The sequence below is a fragment of the Oncorhynchus tshawytscha genome, linkage group LG03 (genome assembly GCF_018296145.1).
Source record: "Oncorhynchus tshawytscha isolate Ot180627B linkage group LG03, Otsh_v2.0, whole genome shotgun sequence".
NCBI lineage: Eukaryota > Metazoa > Chordata > Actinopteri > Salmoniformes > Salmonidae > Oncorhynchus > Oncorhynchus tshawytscha.
This window is the reverse complement of record NC_056431.1, coordinates 69,442,783-69,460,567: the sequence shown is the minus strand read 5'-3', so window position 1 is coordinate 69,460,567 and position 17,785 is coordinate 69,442,783. Positions and strand designations below refer to the sequence as shown.

The following is a 17,785-nucleotide window of genomic DNA, read 5'->3' as shown; positions in this document are numbered from 1 at the left end:
ACTATCACAAAAACCTGGAAAATATCATGGCGTCAGCGATGCTGGATGCTGTGAGAGACTTAAGGCTACCTGACAGGCTTACTATTGAACTCGTCATCTTTCTTAAATCCGGAGGACATAAAAACAACATGTAGAGAGAGATAAGATCGATATCATTGAGACATTTTGTATTTTCATATTTTAGTACACACTGTTCATATTAAAGCGAAGTTTGAAAAAATAACAGAGGACTTTTTACAAAAACAAGCTTATCATCTCGGTGAAATTTCAACGGAACACTGAGCGTACTGCAAGCTTTTTTACATTTAATTCAGCGTGTGTCTTGCTAATTTTACTATTTGCAAACCATGGGGAAAGAAATTGGAATACGACAACTATAAAATGCAAAATCCTCCAAAGTTTAAACAAGAAAGCGGCACCTCCGTCAACAGAACTCAGTGCTTAACGGATGTATTAGGTTAGGTTAATGACTTGTCACGAACGATTCAGAACACGAAGAAAGGAAGTGAAAATGTCATCCCCAAAGCGAATTTTCATCCACTCTGGGCAGAGTGGGCGGACACCTAATTAGTGCTGTGCTTTACACATGTTTTAACTTGCAGGTTGTTGACTGGATCAAAATGAGGCGTGGTGGGGGCGTGGCTAGAGCTGTGGTGGTCCTGAAATTTTGTCAGAAAGTGATCGTCAAGCAAATAACATCCAGTCTCACGCTAATTTAAGGTTAATTAAAAAACACATTTAGCATCTCTTGGCACTGATGCAGACCTTAGGAACATCTACATTTTAAAAAGTCTAATAAATCCATGTAATATAGCCTACACCTTCACAATGATTCCATTATTTGTATTGGACAGGTCTAAAAAAAACATGATATTAAGAAAATGTAGTCTCATTAACAAATTGACACTTGATAATTCCTCAAATTTCCCGGTGGCATCCCCTTTTTAGGTCATCTGGTCTTTCTCAGAGGCTACAAGTGAAGACCGACATGTCCTTATCCAATTCCGAGGTGCATATTGAAAACATTGGAAGAACTGTCCACCTTTACTTTTCGTCAGCCAACAAGATGAGTAGGCCTAACGAACAGAAAAAGCACTCTACTATCCCCCAAAGTACAAGAGTTGACCTATTCTATTCTGTGCACAAAATATTCCAAACATCCCAAATGAATACATCCCAAATGAATACAACCAAATGAATACAACCAAATGAATACATCCCAAATGAATACAACCAAATGAATACAACCAAATGAATACAACCATTCACATCAGAAAAAACGTTAAGGAATGTGGCTGATGCAACAGATCAGAACATTTAGCTTAAAATGTTGATAGCCTAATAGTTTACTTCTTCACATTATAAACCGAGCAATGCACACACGGCAGTAGGCTATAAGCACAAATGTTCCATTAGCGGGAAAACACCATTCTCAAAAATGGACCATTATCATGCACCTGTCTCGAAACGGGCAGGGGGAAAAAAATACACGTAATCTATGCACTCAAATACCTTATGGAGGATGCTTTCCCGTGGTTAAATGCCAGCCAGGTGGGCTACTGTTGTAAAGAGAAGTAATGTACTTAATATGAGGAAAGTTGAGAAATAAATAGTAGGCCTAGCCTGCAGAAAGCTGATAGAATTCTCCTATTTTTAATAGAGGCCATCACTGTTTTCTCATGCAATTGCATAGCCTATAGAAATGTTGAGCAACATGAGCTCTCATGAAGTGTTTGATTACATTTGCATTGACGTCAAAGTGATTTGAGGGACAATAGAGTTCTGAGTACCAGGCAGTTAGCAAGTTTGGTAGGCTACTAATGACCATCAGCAGCATCAGAGCTTGGAGAAAACCAATTACGGTGACTAAACGATCATGTGGAATTTGACTGAAGTCATGATTCGTGACCGTCAGTGTGGCGGTAATACGATCCCCGTAAAAGCTCTAGGCGTGGCCAAAGGTGTGGTCACCGACCTAGAATTTGAGGCCCTCTTGGCCGCAGACAAAATGCTGCTGTTTTAAAGCTAGTTTCCTGCAATTATACACATTTTGCCATGGGGCTGAGAGAACATTTGCAGATTTAAAGTGAATTTCCTGCAATTCAACACATTTTGCAAATGTTCTTATGCTATCTGAGTGACTCACACATCATTACAAAAACAATGGGGACTCCATGTAATGACAAAAAATATCTCAATGCATAATCTTTTGGATTTTAGAATTGTCTAGTTATGATTCTTCACTCTCAAAGATGACCTTATAAAAAAAGATAAGACCTATCTTTTCTGCATACTTTATATTTTTGGTAATTTAAGTCTACACTGTACATAGTCCATCGGTAAATAGCCCACCCAATTTACCTACCTCATCCCCATACTGTTTTTATTTATTTACTTCTCTGCTCTTTTGCACACCAGTATCTCTACCTGCACATGACCATCTGATCATTTATCACTCCAGTGTTAATCTGCTAAATTGTAATTATTCGCCTACCTCCTCATGCCTTTTGCACACAACGTATATAGACTTTTTTTTCTCTTTTCTTTTCCCCCCTCTTTTCTACTGTGTTATTGACTTGTTAATTGTTTACTCCATGTGTAACTCTGTGTTGCTGTCTGTTCACACTGCTATGCTTTATCTTGGCCAGGTCGCAGCTGTAAATGAGAACTTGTTCTCAACTAGCCTACCTGGTTAAATAAAGGTGAAATAAATAAATAAAATACACTGAAAACATGACCATATTAAAATTGGAATAAAGCTGGTATTACTTCCTCAAAAATGAATCTAAGATAACTCAAGAAATCTAATTAAATATTGATGTTTTTGCCAAGGAGGTTTTAGTTACACAATATTACATCTAGCTAAGGTGTTTGGTGCAGTATTTTTCAAGTAAAGAAATGTGAAACGTCTTACGTAAACAAAGTCAGATCTGCTGGGCAGGTCTGTCTCACTGTCTGTGTGTCGTGTTAGCGGGCAAGTGAGCATTGACGAAATCAAAACCCAACCCTCAAGCAAGTCATGACCAACTCACTTACAAAATTCAGTTTTGGACGAGAATGACTTTACTACACCTTGTAGTAAATTTACACTAGAATAAATGTTTGACTAATATCGATGCCACATAGGCCGTTTTCTATCAGAGAAGTTAATTGCCTTCCATTGCGCTTCAAAAAGCTGTTGAAAGGCCAGGAAAACCAAGGAACAGCTTTCTAAACACCTCCTTTATACTTCCATCCTCCCCTTCATTTGAAGTGATCACTGATAGGTGAAAGCTATGATAGAAGCTTTTCTTCTTCTTCTTATTATTATTATTTGGGAGTTACTTCAACGAATTAAGGCAGTAAGGGTACATTCAATCTATTTTAACAGGGCCATAATTGCAGTGATCATAATGAACATTTCAAAGCACTCATGTGAAGAGAGAGGTGCGGCTACGTACCCCCAGCACAGTGAAGAGAGAGGTGCCAGCACAGTGAAGAGAGAGGTGCGGCTACGTACCCCCAGCACAGTGAAGAGAGAGGTGCGGCTACGTACCCCCAGCACAGTGAAGAGAGAGGTGCGGCTACGTACCCCCAGCACAGTGAAGAGAGGGGTGCGGCTACGTACCCCCAGCACAGTGAAGAGAGGGGTGCGGCTACGTACCCCCAGCACAGTGAAGAGAGGGGTGCGGCTACGTACCCCCAGCACAGTGAAGAGAGGGGTGCGGCTACGTACCCCCAGCACAGTGAAGAGAGGGGTGCGGCTACGTGCCCCCAGCACAGTGAAGAGAGTGGTGCGGCTACGTGCCCCCAGCACAGTGAAGAGAGGGGTGCGGCTACGTACCCCCAGCACAGTGAAGAGAGGGGTGCGGCTACGTACCCCCAGCACAGTGAAGAGGAGGGTGATGAAGAAGAGGAGGGGTCGGTGGCCCATGCAGCACCTGGTGGCCATAAGGAAGAACTGCTCCTGGGCCATCTGACGAACTGACCTGGAAATAGATCAGAGAACACAATTAAACCACAGACAAACTAATCCATCCATCTACAAACTGACCTGATGACAGATCAGAGAGGATCATTATTACCATAGACACAGATAGCCCCACATGCTCATCCACTACACAAAGCAGTTAGACAAAAACCACTGTAGTAAACCAGCGGCAAACATCCTTGAGGATTGGCAGGCTTTTGTTCCAGCTCAACGCTAAAACATCTGCTCAACAGAAAGTCAAGACAGACAGACAGCAGGCGGGGGAACATACTTGCTGTGACAGTGCAGTAGCAGGTCTATGATGAAGGTCTGCCAGGCCTTCTCCTTACTGAGTGTGTCCAGAGCGGTGGGCAGCAGGGCGAAACACAGGGTCATGACCTCCAGGGCCTCACAGCACACCTGCTCATCCTCCCCATCCGGCTCTTTAACCACATTTGTCTGTAGAGGGGGAGAATACACACACCGCTGTGAGTTTACAAAACACAAACCACTTCTCTGTATTTCAGGAGATAGGCATCAGGTGCATAGTGCACATAATCAACCTATTAGTCAGTTCAGTAAGCACCAAACGAGCACACACACACACACACAATCATCCCACTAGTACGACAGACAAACACTCAACTGTGACTGTTCAGGCCAAACAAAAAGATCTGTGACTGTAAAACCTTCCCCAACCAGAAACCGTGGATTGATGGCAGCATTTGTGCAAAACTGAAAGTGCAAACCCCTGCTTTTAAATCAGGGCAAGGCGACCGGAAACATGACCGAACACAAACAAGTCCCTCCACAAGGCAATCAAACGAGCTAAGCGTCAGTATAGCGACAAAGTAGAGTCGCAATTCAACGGCTCAGACACGAAAGGTATGTGGCAGGGTCTACAGTCAATCACGGACTACAAAAGAAAAACCAGCCCCGTCGCAGACCACGATGTCATGATCCCAGACAAACTAAACAACTTCTTTGCTCGCTTTGAGGTCAATACAGTGCCAACGACACGGCCCGCTACCAAAACCTGCGGGCTCTCCTTCACCGCAGCCAACGTGACTAAAGCATTTAAACGTGGTAACCCTTGCAAGGCTGCCGGCCCAGACGGCATCCTCTGCCGCGTCCTCAGAGCATGCGCGGACCAGCTGGCTTGTGTGTTTACGGACATATTCAATCAATCCTTATCCCAGTCTGCTGTTCCCACATGCTTCAAGAGGGCCACCATTGTTCCAGTTACCAAGAAAGCTAAGGTAACTGAGCTAAATGACTATCGCCCCGTAGCACTCACCTCCGTCATCATGAAGTGCTTTGAGAGACTAGTCAAGGATCATATCACCGACACCCTACCCGACACCCTAGACCCACTCCAATATGCTTACCGACCCAATAGGTCCACAGACGCCGCAATCGCAACCACACTGCACTCTGCCCTATCCCACCTGGACAAGAGAAATACATATGTAGGAATGCTGGTCATCGACTACAGCTCAGCATTTAACACCATAGTACCCTCCAAGCACATCATTAAGCTCGAGACCCTGGGTCTCGACTCTGCCCTGTGCAACTGGGTCCTGGACTTCCTGACAGGCCACCCCCAGGTGGTGAGGGTAGGTAACAACATCTCCACCCCGCTGATCCTAAACACTGGGGCCCCACAAGGTTGCGTTCTCAGCCCTCTCCTGTACTCCCTGTTCACCCATGACTGTGTGGCCATGCACACCTCCAACTCAATCATCAAATTTGCAGACGACACTACAGTGGTAGGCTTGATTACCAACAACGACGAGACGGCCTACAGGGAGGAGGTGAGGGCCCTCAGTAGAGGTCGACCGATTATGATTTTTCAACGCCGATACCGATTATTGGAGGACCAGCAAAAGCCGATACCGATTAAAATCTGCCGGTTTTTATTTATTTATTTGTAATAATGACAATTACAACTATACTGAAGTAACACTTGTTTTAACTTAATATAATATATCAATACAAGTCCATTTAGCCTCAAATAAATAATGAAACATGTTAAATTTGGTTTAAATAATGCAAAAACAAAAGTGTTGGAGAAGAAAGTAAAAGTGCAATATGTGACATATAAAAAAGCAAATGTTTACGTTCCTTGCTCAGAACATGAGAACATATGAAATTTGGTGGTTCCTTTTAACATGAGACTTCAATATTTCAAGGTAAGAGGTTTTAGGTTGTAGTTAATATAGTCCTATAAATACTATTTCTCTCGATACCATTTGTATTTCACTATTGGATGTTCTTATAGGCACTTTAGTATTGCCAGTGTAACAGTATAGCTTCCATCCCTCTCCTCGCACCTACCTGGGCTCGAACCAGAAACACATCAACAACAGCCACCCTTGAAGCATCATTACCCATGCAGAGCAAGGGGAACAACTACTCCAAGTCTCAGAGCGAGTGACATTTGAAACGCTACTAGCGCGCACCCAGCTAACTAGCTAGCAATTTCACATCGGTTACACCAGCTTAATCTTGGGAGTTGATAGGCTTGAAGTCATAAACAGCGCAATACTTGAAGCACAGCGAAGAGCTGCTGGCAAAATGCACGAAAGTGCTGTTTGAATGAATGCTTACGAGCCTGCTGCTGCCTACCATCGCTCAGTCAGACTGCTCTATCAAATCATAGACTTAATTATAACATAATAACACACAGAAATACGAGCCTTTGGTCATTAATATGGTCGATCCAGAAACTATCATTTCGAAAACAAAACTTTTATTATTTCAGTGAAATACGGAACCGTTCTGTATTTTATCTAACGGGTGGCATCCCTAAGTCTAAATATTCCTGTTACATTGTACAACCTTCAATGTTGTCATAATTACGTACAATTCTGGCAAATTAGTTCGCAACGAGCCAGGCGGCTCAAACTGTTGCATATACCCTGACTCTGCGTGCAATGAACGCAAAAGAAGTGACACAATTTCACCTGGTTAATATTGCCTGCTAACCTGGATTTCTTTTAGCTAAATATGCAAGTATGCAAATATGCACGAAAGGCATTGGTGTTTATGGTTAGGTACAGTCGTGCAAAGATTGTTCTTTTTTCACAAATTAGCTTTTGTTAAATAATCCGCCTGCGTTGCATCCATTATATGCAACGCAGGACACGCTAGATAAACTAGTAATATTATCAACCATATGCAATTAACTAGTGATTATGATTGATTGATTGTTTTTTATGAGATAAGTTTAATGCTAGCTAGCAACTAACATTAGCTTCTTACTTCATTCGCGTAACAGTCAGGCTCCTCGTGGAGTGCAATGTAAGGCAGGTGGTTAGAGCGTTGGACTAGATAACAAGATTGCAAGATTCAATCCCCCAAGCTGACAAGGTAAAAATCTGTCGTTCTGACCCTGAACAAGGCAGTTAATCCACCGTTGCTAGGCCGTCATTGAAAATAAGAATGTGTTCTTCACTGACATTCCTAGTTAAATAAATAAATAATAATATCGGCCAAATCGTTGTCCAAAAATACAGATTTCCGATTGTTATGAAAACTTGAAATCGGCCCTAATGAATCGGCCATTCCGATTAAATCGGTCGACCTCTAGCCCTCAGAGTGTGGTGTCAGGAAAATAACCTCACACTCAACGTCAACAAAACAAAGGAGACGATCGTGGACTTCAGGAAACAGCAGAAGGAGCATCCCCCTATCCACATCGACGGGACAGTAGTGGAGAAGGTGGAAAGAGAAGTACACATCACGGACAAACTGAAATGGTCCACCCACACAGACAACATGGTGAAGGCGGCGCAACAGCGCCTCTTCAACCTCAGGAGGCTGAAGAAATTCACCAAAAACACTCAAACTTTTACAGATACACAATCGAGAGCATCCTGTCGGGCTGTATCACCGCCTAGTACGGCAACTGCTCCGCCCACAACCGTAAGGCTCTCCAGAGGGTAGTGAGGTCTGCACAACGCACATCATTGTGAGCAAACTACCTGCCCTCGAGGACACCTACAGCACCCGATGTCACAGGAAAACAAAAAGATCATCAAGGACAACAACCACCCGAGCCACTGCCTGTTCACCCCGCTGTCATCCAGAAGGCGAGGTCAGTACAGGTGCATCATAGCTGGGACCGAGAGACTGAAAACAGCTTCTAACAGCCACCACTAACATTGAGTGGCTGCTGCCAACATACTGACTCAATCTCTAGCCACTTTAATAATTAACAATTGCCTATAATAAATGTATCACTAGTCACTTTAAACTATGCCACTTTATATAAATGTTTACATACCCTACATTACTCATCTCATATGTATATACTGTACTCTATACCATCTACTGCATCTTGCCTATGCCGTTCGGGCCATCGCTCATCCATATATATTTTTATGTACATATTCTTATTTATTCCTTTACACTTGTGTGTGTATAAGGTAGTTGTTGTGAAATTGTTAGATTACTTGTTAGATATTACTGCATTGTTGGAACTAGAAGCAAAAGCATTTCGCTAAACTCACATTAACATCTGCTAACCATGTGTATGTGACAAATACAATTTGATTTGACAGGCCAAACACAACAAACAGATCTGTGACTGTACAGGCCAAACATAAAACACCAACCTTGTATCAAGGAAGAAGATACACTGACAACAAACACTTGTGTCAATACAAATAAACACGCACCACCCCACAACAATGTATCTGCACACTCCAATCTCCCCAGGTTGAGACCAAAATAAAAGCAGACATCAATCAATGGACTGATGGTGGAACGATAAGCAGCCGCACAAGTAGGTGTACCTTCTCATAGATTTTGCTGATCTCTTCATTGGAGCTGAAGACCAACTGTATGGTGCCACAGCCTGAAGCCCATGCTATCTTCTGCACCGCCCGGATCACACAGATCTCAGGGATGTACTTCGACGCCTGGAAGAAGTTCTGGGAGGGATGAGGAAAGACTTCAATTAGAGGAGATATTACAGTAAATAACATAGCAACATGTCTCTCTATTTCTTATTATGCTTTCTCTTCAGTCCCTCCCTCCCTTCCCCTCTAACCTCGTCAGAGATCTGTTGGGCCAGGCGTATAGCTACATTGCGGAGCATGCACTCAGAGGCAGGGTTGGGGAGGTTCTGCAGGGCACTCTGGAGGACCAAAGCCTGGTCGTGAGTGGCCTGGTTAATCTGAAGGGAGAGAGGATGTTAACATCAACATGGCTGTCACAATCCTAGTTCACACGCATGTGTTTGTATGTGTGTGTGCGTATAACTGAGTAACTAACTAACCGGTGAGACGGGTGTGGTCCCCTCAGCGTTGGGCTGGCAAGCCTCGGCCACAGCTTTGACGTGTCCGAACCCAACAGCGGTGAGCAGCAGTTTGCCGATCTTAAGAGCGTTGAGGTACGCCCCTCGCCGCGTCTCCATGTCGGCCGATGGCAGGAAGTTGTTCCGCGTGAGCATGCTCAGTACCAGCGGTAGCCCGCCACTCTTCAGGAAGTTGTACTGGAAGTCGCTGGCGTCCTCACCCAATGTGGAGCTGGCTGGCATGAGCAGGGCATACACCACCTGAGGTGGGGATGGGAAGAGAGATATACATGCACAGTGGAACTGGTCAACAGAGAGCAAAGTGTAGACCACCTGCTATGGTAATGATGTGACAGTCAAATCGGCAACGACTACACACACACACAGAATGAAACCCACCTCTATGAGGTAGAGGACTTGTGATGGCGAGGGGCCAAAGAAGCGTGAGTCCAGTGTTGGGCTGAGGCCGTTCTCTCCCAGCTTGGCATGGTCCAGACATACACCACGCAGGCTCTCCACGGTACTGTTATCTACATAAAACATCAACAGGTTCTATACTGTACGGTTATCTCCACAATCAACAGGTTCCTTACCGTACACTCACTGACCAGTTTATTAGGTACACCACCCCGTTTAGGAAAATGGATCGCTCCTACAGACAGTGAGTACCGTAGCCATGGCTAGCTATATAAAGCAGGCAGACCGGCTTCGAGGCATTCAGTTACATTTCGATTGAACGTTAGAATGGGCAAAACGAGTGACCTAAGCAACTTTGAGCGCGGTATGATTGTCGGTGCCAGACGCGCAGGATCCAGTATCTCCGAAACGGCTGCCCACCTGGGCATTTCACCCACAACAGTGTCTAGGGTTTACAGAGAATGGTAAAACAAACTAAACATATTCAGTAAACAGCAGTACTGTGGGCAAAAACAGCTCATTGATGGAGGGGGGGTCGAAGGAGAATGGCAAGAATCTTGCAAGCTAACAGGCGGACCACGAACAGACAAATAACGGCTCAGTACAACAGCGTTGTGAAAAACGGCATCTCAGAACACACAACTCGACGGTCTGTGTCACGGATGGGCAACTGCAGCAGACGACCACACCGGGTTCCACTCCTATCAGCTAAAAACAAGAAACGGCTCCCGTGGGCACGCGATCACCAACACTGGACAAATGAGGACTTGAAAAACATTGCCTGGAACATGACAGGGAGTTCAGTTTACTTGAGTGGCCTAGTCAGTCCCTAGACCTCAACCCAATACAGCATCTATGGGATGACATGGAACGGGCTCGTCACAGAATGTACCACCGTCCAATCTGAAGCAATTGGACCAACATGCCTGTGGAACCTTTCTGAAGAATTCAGGCTGCTCTGGAGGTCCGACCCGGTACTAGATGTGTGTACCTAATAAACTTTCCGGTGAGTGAGACATTTTGTTCGACCAAGACTAGAAGAGATCACAGTGACTTTGAAAGAGGAGTCTCAAAGGATCATAGGGGGTTTAAAGTGTGTGTGTCTCTAGAGTCACTAGATCTCAACCCAATTCAACACTTATGGGAGATTCTGGAGCGGCGCCTGAGAGTGTTTCCCACAACCATCAACAAAACAACAAATTATGGTATTTCTTGTGCAAGAATGGTGTTGCATCCATCCAATAGAGTTCCAGGCGCATTGAAGCTGTTCTGTTGGCTTATGGTGACCCCTATTAAGACACTCAATTGATGTTTCCTTTATTTTTTATTAGTTACCTGTATATCGGTCTTATAGACATCTCACATTTATCCACCCGTGCTGGCTTGGTAAAAATCTTTGAGAAAAATATAGCATTGTCATGAAAGAAACCTATCTACGGCTACATCCCAATTCGCCAACCTTCTCCTGAAATGTTCACTTGCACGCTTCCCATTGTAGAATTAACAATGTTGGAAAACTCTCTATAAAGCACAATTTTTTTATTTTATTCATGACGGGGAGTTTGCAAGTGCACATTTGGGGAGAAGGGTGGAGAATAAAGGCACGGCCCACATGTACCACAGAGAGTACTGTACCTGGAGGCATCAGCTTCATCAGTACTCTGGCTCCGTCTCGTAGCAGAGGCATGTTGGGGCTACAGCCCAGGTCTGCTACCTGCCACAGGAAGGAGACGTAGCGCAGGTGGAGAGACATGATCTGAAGACAGAGCGAGACAAGGGGTTACTCATCTGCGATCATGCATCGCTAGGCCAGACATCCATCTTTTTTTGAGACAAACTTGTTTTGATGACAGTAGTTCCAAGTGTGGACTGTGGACTAGAAGACAGTGGGAGATAAACTGCAGAGTCGCTGTAGTTGAATATGGCATTTTGACAATGCAGTCTTTCTACTATCTGGATGCTTTCCTATCAAATTGTCTTCTAGGCAGGGACCAAGAGAGCTGGGCACCCTTCCCAAGTAATGGTGACTGACGAGAAAACGACACACCACTCCGGTGGAAGCAGCTGTGAGTATGTTTAACATTCACTCACCACTCCAGGGAGACAGCTGTGTGTGTTTGTGCTTAAAATTCACTCACCACTCCAGGGAGACAGCTGTGTGTGTGTGTTTGTGTGTTTGTGTGTCTGTGTTTAACATTCACTCACCACTCCAGGGAGACAGCTGTGTGTGTGTGTTTTGTGTCTGTGTTTAACATTCACTCACCACTCCAGGGAGACAGCTGTGTGTGTGTGTTTGTGTGTCTGTGTTTAACATTCACTCACCACTCCAGGAGACAGCTGTGTGTGTTTGTTTGTGTGTCTGTGTTTAACATTCACTCACCACTCCAGGGAGACAGCTGTGTGTGTGTGTTTGTGTGTCTGTGTTTAACATTCACTCACCACTCCAGGGAGACAGCTGTGTGTGTGTGTGTGTTTGTGTGTCTGTGTTTAACATTCACTCACCACTCCAGGGAGACAGCAGTGTGCGTGTGTGTTTGTGTGTCTGTGTTTAAAAGTCACTCACCACTCCAGGGAGGCAGCTCTCCACCTCGGGGTTGGGCCCTTCGCTGAAGTGGTTGCCATGGTTACCCGGTGAGCCAGTGGAAGAGTCCGAGGAGCTGTCTGGGCTGGAGGGCATGTTGGCACTCACCTGGGTCAGCTTGGCTGTGATCAACTACACACACGGGAGAATATAAAGACAGACAAACCATTCCGTATAAATAGTCAAAGAAAAAATGCACTTGTGACTCATCAAAACATGGCTCATTGCGCTCACCGTTTTGTCTTTCAGGTTGAGCTGGCCAATCAGCTTCCTGTCGTCGGCTGGGTCAACAACCTCCCCGCCAATGAAGAGCTCTATCTTGGTGTGCGTGGCGTTGGCCTTGATGCGTGTGAGGATACCGCGGCGCACTGAGCCAATGGTGTCGTTGGTGTGAGACCAGATGTCCAGGTCATCCACCTGACGGCCCTGGTTAGGGAAACGCACGATCAATGTGATGTGCTTCCCCCGAAACGCCCTGAGAGAAGAGAGAGAGAGAGGAGATTTTTGTTGAACTTTTATTTATTCAGGGGAACCCATTGAGACCAGGGTCTCGTTTATAAAAAGGTGCCCGAAGGACAACACAACAAACTCAAAATAATCAGTATAAATAAAATACAAATGACAAAAATCAACATGACAGCTTCAAATACCACAAACACAATTATTCAATCCAAACAGTGACAATTCTCATTCAATATTAAAGTTCTAAACTTCCCTAGAGGAACCAGGGTGTCAAGATGTAGGAAGTTTGTAAGCTAGTCCAAAAGTGGGGACAGCACTAAAACTGAAAGCGGATTTACCTAGAACGGTACGCACTAGTGGAACTTGGAGAGTTAACCATCCCTGTGAACGGGTTTGGGGTCTCATTTTGTATTTATTTTAACAGTGAAGTGAGGTAGGTAGGAAGCTTGTGTAGTAGCGCTTTATAAACAAAAAAGGGAGTAATGAAGACATCTATGGGATTTTAATGAGGACCAGTCCTCCTTTTGATACAGGATGCAGTGATGCGTTCTACAACTGTAAACTGTGATAAAGCGAAGTGCACTGTGATAAAAGATGTCACCATAGTCATGAACTGGCAGGAAAGTTGACAGTACAATCTGCTTCCTGCAGTTTAGGGAGAGGCATGATCTATTTAAAAAAAAAAAAAATGTTTTTTTAAAGCCTACTTTAAAATGTCAGCTTCTTCACTTGCCCATCGGTATGTTTTTTAAACGGCAAATTGTCAATTCAAAAGCACATATATTTATAGGCGGGAACGTGCTTGCTGAAACACCCATCCAATGCATACATTTGTAACCCATCTGAAATATATTTCTATGAGAGTTAGAAAACAGCATACATTTAGTTGTTTTTCCCCACATGAAGTACTCATTTTAAAAATCGACAACGACTTTTTGTAAGGCAACAAAATCACATTGCAGCTACAACATAGGGGACAAAAGCGTAAATAACAGGGTCATCAGCATACATACAGATGAATGTTACAGGTTTTTGCAGATAGACCAATATTATTTATATAAATAGTCAAAAGGACAGGTCCCAAAAGTGACACCTGCGGGACACCTTTAGTAATATTGAGGTAACTTGACACCATCAGAAATCAGTTTCCTGTCTGACATGTAGTTCAAAAACTACCTGCAAGACACCTGGTCGTGGCCAATTTCAGACAATCTTTGAATGAGTAAGGGAGGATGGTCGACAGTGTCAAAGGCCTTAGATAGGTCTACAAATATGGCAGCACAGTGATTCCTATGATCTAAGCAATTTATTATATAATTTAAGACAAGCAGAGCTGCTGAAACAGTGCTATGTCCAGATCTAAAACCAGACTGGTGCACATTAACAATACAATTTGAAGTGAAAAAAGGTCTTAGCTGAGAGTTTGCCAGTGGTTGTAATATTAGATTGTTTAGAAATTGGGCAGTAGTTATCTAGGTCAGAAGGTTCTCCACTTTTGTAAAGGGGGAGGACATGCACCGCCTTCCAGGTCTTAGGGATAGCACCAGAAGCAATTGATAAATAAAAAATGTGGGTCAAAGATTCTACAATGAGGCGGGCAGAAAGCTGCAGTAGAAAGGGATCAAGCGAATCAGCTCCTGCGGATTATTATTTATTCTGCAAGGCACTACATTCATTGACATAAATGGTTCAAATGAGGAAGAAGAAAAGAGTATGCCTGGAATAGCATAATTATCGGTGATTAAAGGACAAAGAGGGCAATGAAGGTATTTTCAGAAACCGTTCTTTCAAATAGATGGCCAGCTTAGGCAAAATGGTTATTAAAAGCACAACCAATGTAATTTTTATCTGTTATGGTACCAAATCAAAAGATTTGACCACTTTCCAGAATTTAGCTGGATTTCCACCACTCTAAGATACATAATTCATGAAGTATGTTGACTGCTTTTCTAACCTAAGACAGACATCTGATTGGCAGTCATTCAGACATTTGAGAAGTAGAGGCGGAATCAGTCAATCTAACCTTAGCCTAAGCTAAATTCCTTTCATGAAATCTTTCAGACAATTAATGCGTGAACCATGGGTTAGATCTGTTCTTTACTCTTAATCTTTTATATGGGGCATTCTTGTGCAACAGAGAGGTAAAACATTTAAGGGCCTGATTTGAATCAGAGATAGAGGACATAACTCCAAGTCATTCAGGAAATGTTACTCATTGAAAATTCTAAAATGTATCTTTGTAATAATGTGTGGACACGATTTAAGTAGCTTAGTATCTCTAATACATGCAATGGGACAACAGTCACTGAGCTTGTTAGCAAAGATTCCATTGGCTGTATACTTATGAGGGGCGTTTGTCAGAATGATATCCAAGAGAGTCGATTTTTCAGGGTGTTTTAAATTGGGGTGGTATGGTTTAGTTATCAGTGGAGTTAAATTTAGCTCAGTATAAATATCTTCCAGTCTATCTGATACTGAAATCAACCAATCCAGGTTAAATTCACACAATATTAAAACAGATTTAGCAGGAAACTGTGATATCTGATGGTGTCAAGTTAACTCAATATGACTAAAGATGTCCCGCAGGTGTCAGCACAGCAAGTCAGACAATTTGCTAAGGGCAGTTGGGGAGGGCAATAAACTCCCACTAATGTTAGTTTGGCATTATTACCAAAGGCCATATCTAGGACAAGACACTCAAATGTATTGGGCATAGAGCTGGTAATACAGACAGCAACATTCAAGTTCTTTATGAATATGGCGACACCACCTCTGTCAGATCAATAAACATCATATCCATTCAGAGACACATACGAGCCTGGCATAGACTTTTTTGAACCAAGTCAGTAATTATCTTAAATGTATGAAAATGAGAGAGAGCATAAAGGACAGACATATGGAAAGAGAGGGGTCAAGACAAAACGGGAAAGCATTTATCAGGACAAAAGGTCCGTCCCCTCCCCTACCTGGACATGGGCAGTATGGTCCTCTCCTCATGGTAGTCACTGTCACACTCGTTGATGTACTCCTTGAGCACAGTGAGCACGCGGACCATGCGGATGGCCTCCTGCCGGGCACAGTTGATGCTGTCCTTGTCCCCTTCCAGAACACAGAGCGTATCGTACGACGCCTTCAGACGGTCGAAACATGACTGGATGAAATCCTCGTGGATCTCTACCTGCATTGGGGGAGATGGGGGGGAGGACGGCAGGGGGGAAGGACAGTCAGAGTAGTGAGTTCAGGAGAGGGAGAGTCATGTTTAATGGTTGACAGTGTTTGTATGGAACTAAGTGCAGTGTGTTCCAATCCATCCGTCAGGAATCAGGTGCTAGTACTGGAAATAGTACCAATTAGGGATGCACATTTTGGTCAATTCTGCTTCCGACTAACCAACCCTCCTTAACTGGACAACAAACGGTTATATTTTTTCCTAACAGTAAAATGACGTGACCAACAGAAAATACTATGCATGCATTCAAGAAACAGACATTTTTCTTTGAGCTTAATGAAAACATGCAACAATAGTAAGCCTATGGTCTTCCAGTCAAAAGGCTATATATAGCCTGTTATTGAACATTCAACTGCTTTAATGAAGCAGCCAATAAAACCTACATTTGCCAAAATACAATTTGTGGGAAAACACTATTCTAAAACAGCACACCTAATGCAAACGGTTCCAAACATAGAAGGAGGGGGTTATCTAATAGCAACAACTAGGATGGGTTACTAATATGACTAGGATTGTGCCTTTGGCTTCTGGACAACGAAAGGAAGTTTATATGAAAACCAATAAAACAGGAGAGAAATGCTGGTTAATGGCACAAGGAAGTATTTTCTAAAAGAATGCCTCAACAATTCTAGGGCAGAATTTTGGCTAGGCTACTTTGAAGCAAGGTAAGACATGACTCATTCTTTGAAGTGAAGTAAATTATTCAGGTTTCAAACAGTTATATTGCCTCAAGCTCACATTGTAAAGTGGTGGATGACGTCCTGATAGCGTGTCCTACCCGTTGCCTAGAGCCTGCCTACCCGTTGCCTAGAGCCTGCCTACCCGTTGCCTAGAGCCTGCCTACCCGTTGCCTAGAGCCTGCCTACCCGTTGCCTAGAGCCTGCCTACCCGTTGCCTAGAGCCTGCCTACCCGTTGCCTAGAGCCTGCCTACCCGTTGCCTAGAGCCTGCCTACCCGTTGCCTAGAGCCTGCCTACCCGTTGCCTAGAGCCTGCCTACCCGTTGCCTAGAGCCTGCCTACCCGTTGCCTAGAGCCTGCCTACCCGTTGCCTAGAGCCTGCCTACCCGTTGCCTAGAGCCTGCCTACCCGTTGACTAGAGCCTGCCTACCCGTTGACTAGAGCCTGCCTACCCGTTGCCTAGAGCCTGCCTACCCGTTGCCTAGAGCCTGCCTACCCGTTGCCTAGAGCCTGCCTACCCGTTGCCTAGAGCCTGCCTACCCGTTGCCTAGAGCCTGCCTACCCGTTGCCTAGAGCCTGCCTACCCGTTGCCTAGAGCCTGCCTACCCGTTGCCTAGAGCCTGCCTACCCATTAATTGACTAGAGCCTGTTATTTGTTGTGACAACTGGAGCCTGTAAAAAAAAAAGTACCCATTTTGAGGAGAGCCTGCCTACCCGTTAGGCCATTAGAGCCTGCCTACCCGTTGCCTAGAGCCTGCCTAAATAAGATTGCCTAGAGCCTGCCTACCCGTTGCCAGAGCCCTAAAAAGAGCCTGCCTACCCGTTGACTAGAGCCTGCCTACCCGTTGACCTAAGAGCCTGCCTATTTTTGCCTAGAGCCTGCCTAAAACCCGTGCCTAGAGCCTGCCTCACCCGTAGGGAATGGAAAGAGCCTGCCTACCCGTTGCCTAGAGCCTGCCTGTCCCGTCTGCCTAGAGCCTGCCTACCCGTATGCCTAGAGCCTGCCTACCCGTTGCCTAGAGCCTGCCTACCCGTTGCCTAGAGCCTGCCTACCCGTTGCCTAGAGCCTGCCTACCCGTTGACTATAGAGTTGAGTTGAGAAATAAAAATAGCTCATTTTAAATTGTGGCCATTAATTGTGGCCGTTAAAACACGCAAATTGTTATT

The 17,785-nt window shown here is 44.3% G+C and overlaps 1 protein-coding gene across 1 annotated transcript in view; it reads right to left on the bottom strand.

Annotated features, from left to right (window-relative positions):
• LOC112242622 (probable ubiquitin carboxyl-terminal hydrolase FAF-X) overlaps positions 1-17,785 on the bottom strand; it is a 76,965-nt gene that overhangs the window by 26,099 nt on the left and 33,081 nt on the right. The window contains 10 exon segments of the mRNA XM_042319925.1: positions 3,860-3,968; positions 4,242-4,408; positions 8,749-8,886; positions 9,006-9,131; positions 9,234-9,512; positions 9,651-9,781; positions 11,304-11,424; positions 12,232-12,381; positions 12,484-12,724; positions 15,678-15,889. Of these exon segments, the coding sequence (XP_042175859.1) occupies positions 3,860-3,968; positions 4,242-4,408; positions 8,749-8,886; positions 9,006-9,131; positions 9,234-9,512; positions 9,651-9,781; positions 11,304-11,424; positions 12,232-12,381; positions 12,484-12,724; positions 15,678-15,889 (1,674 nt within the window).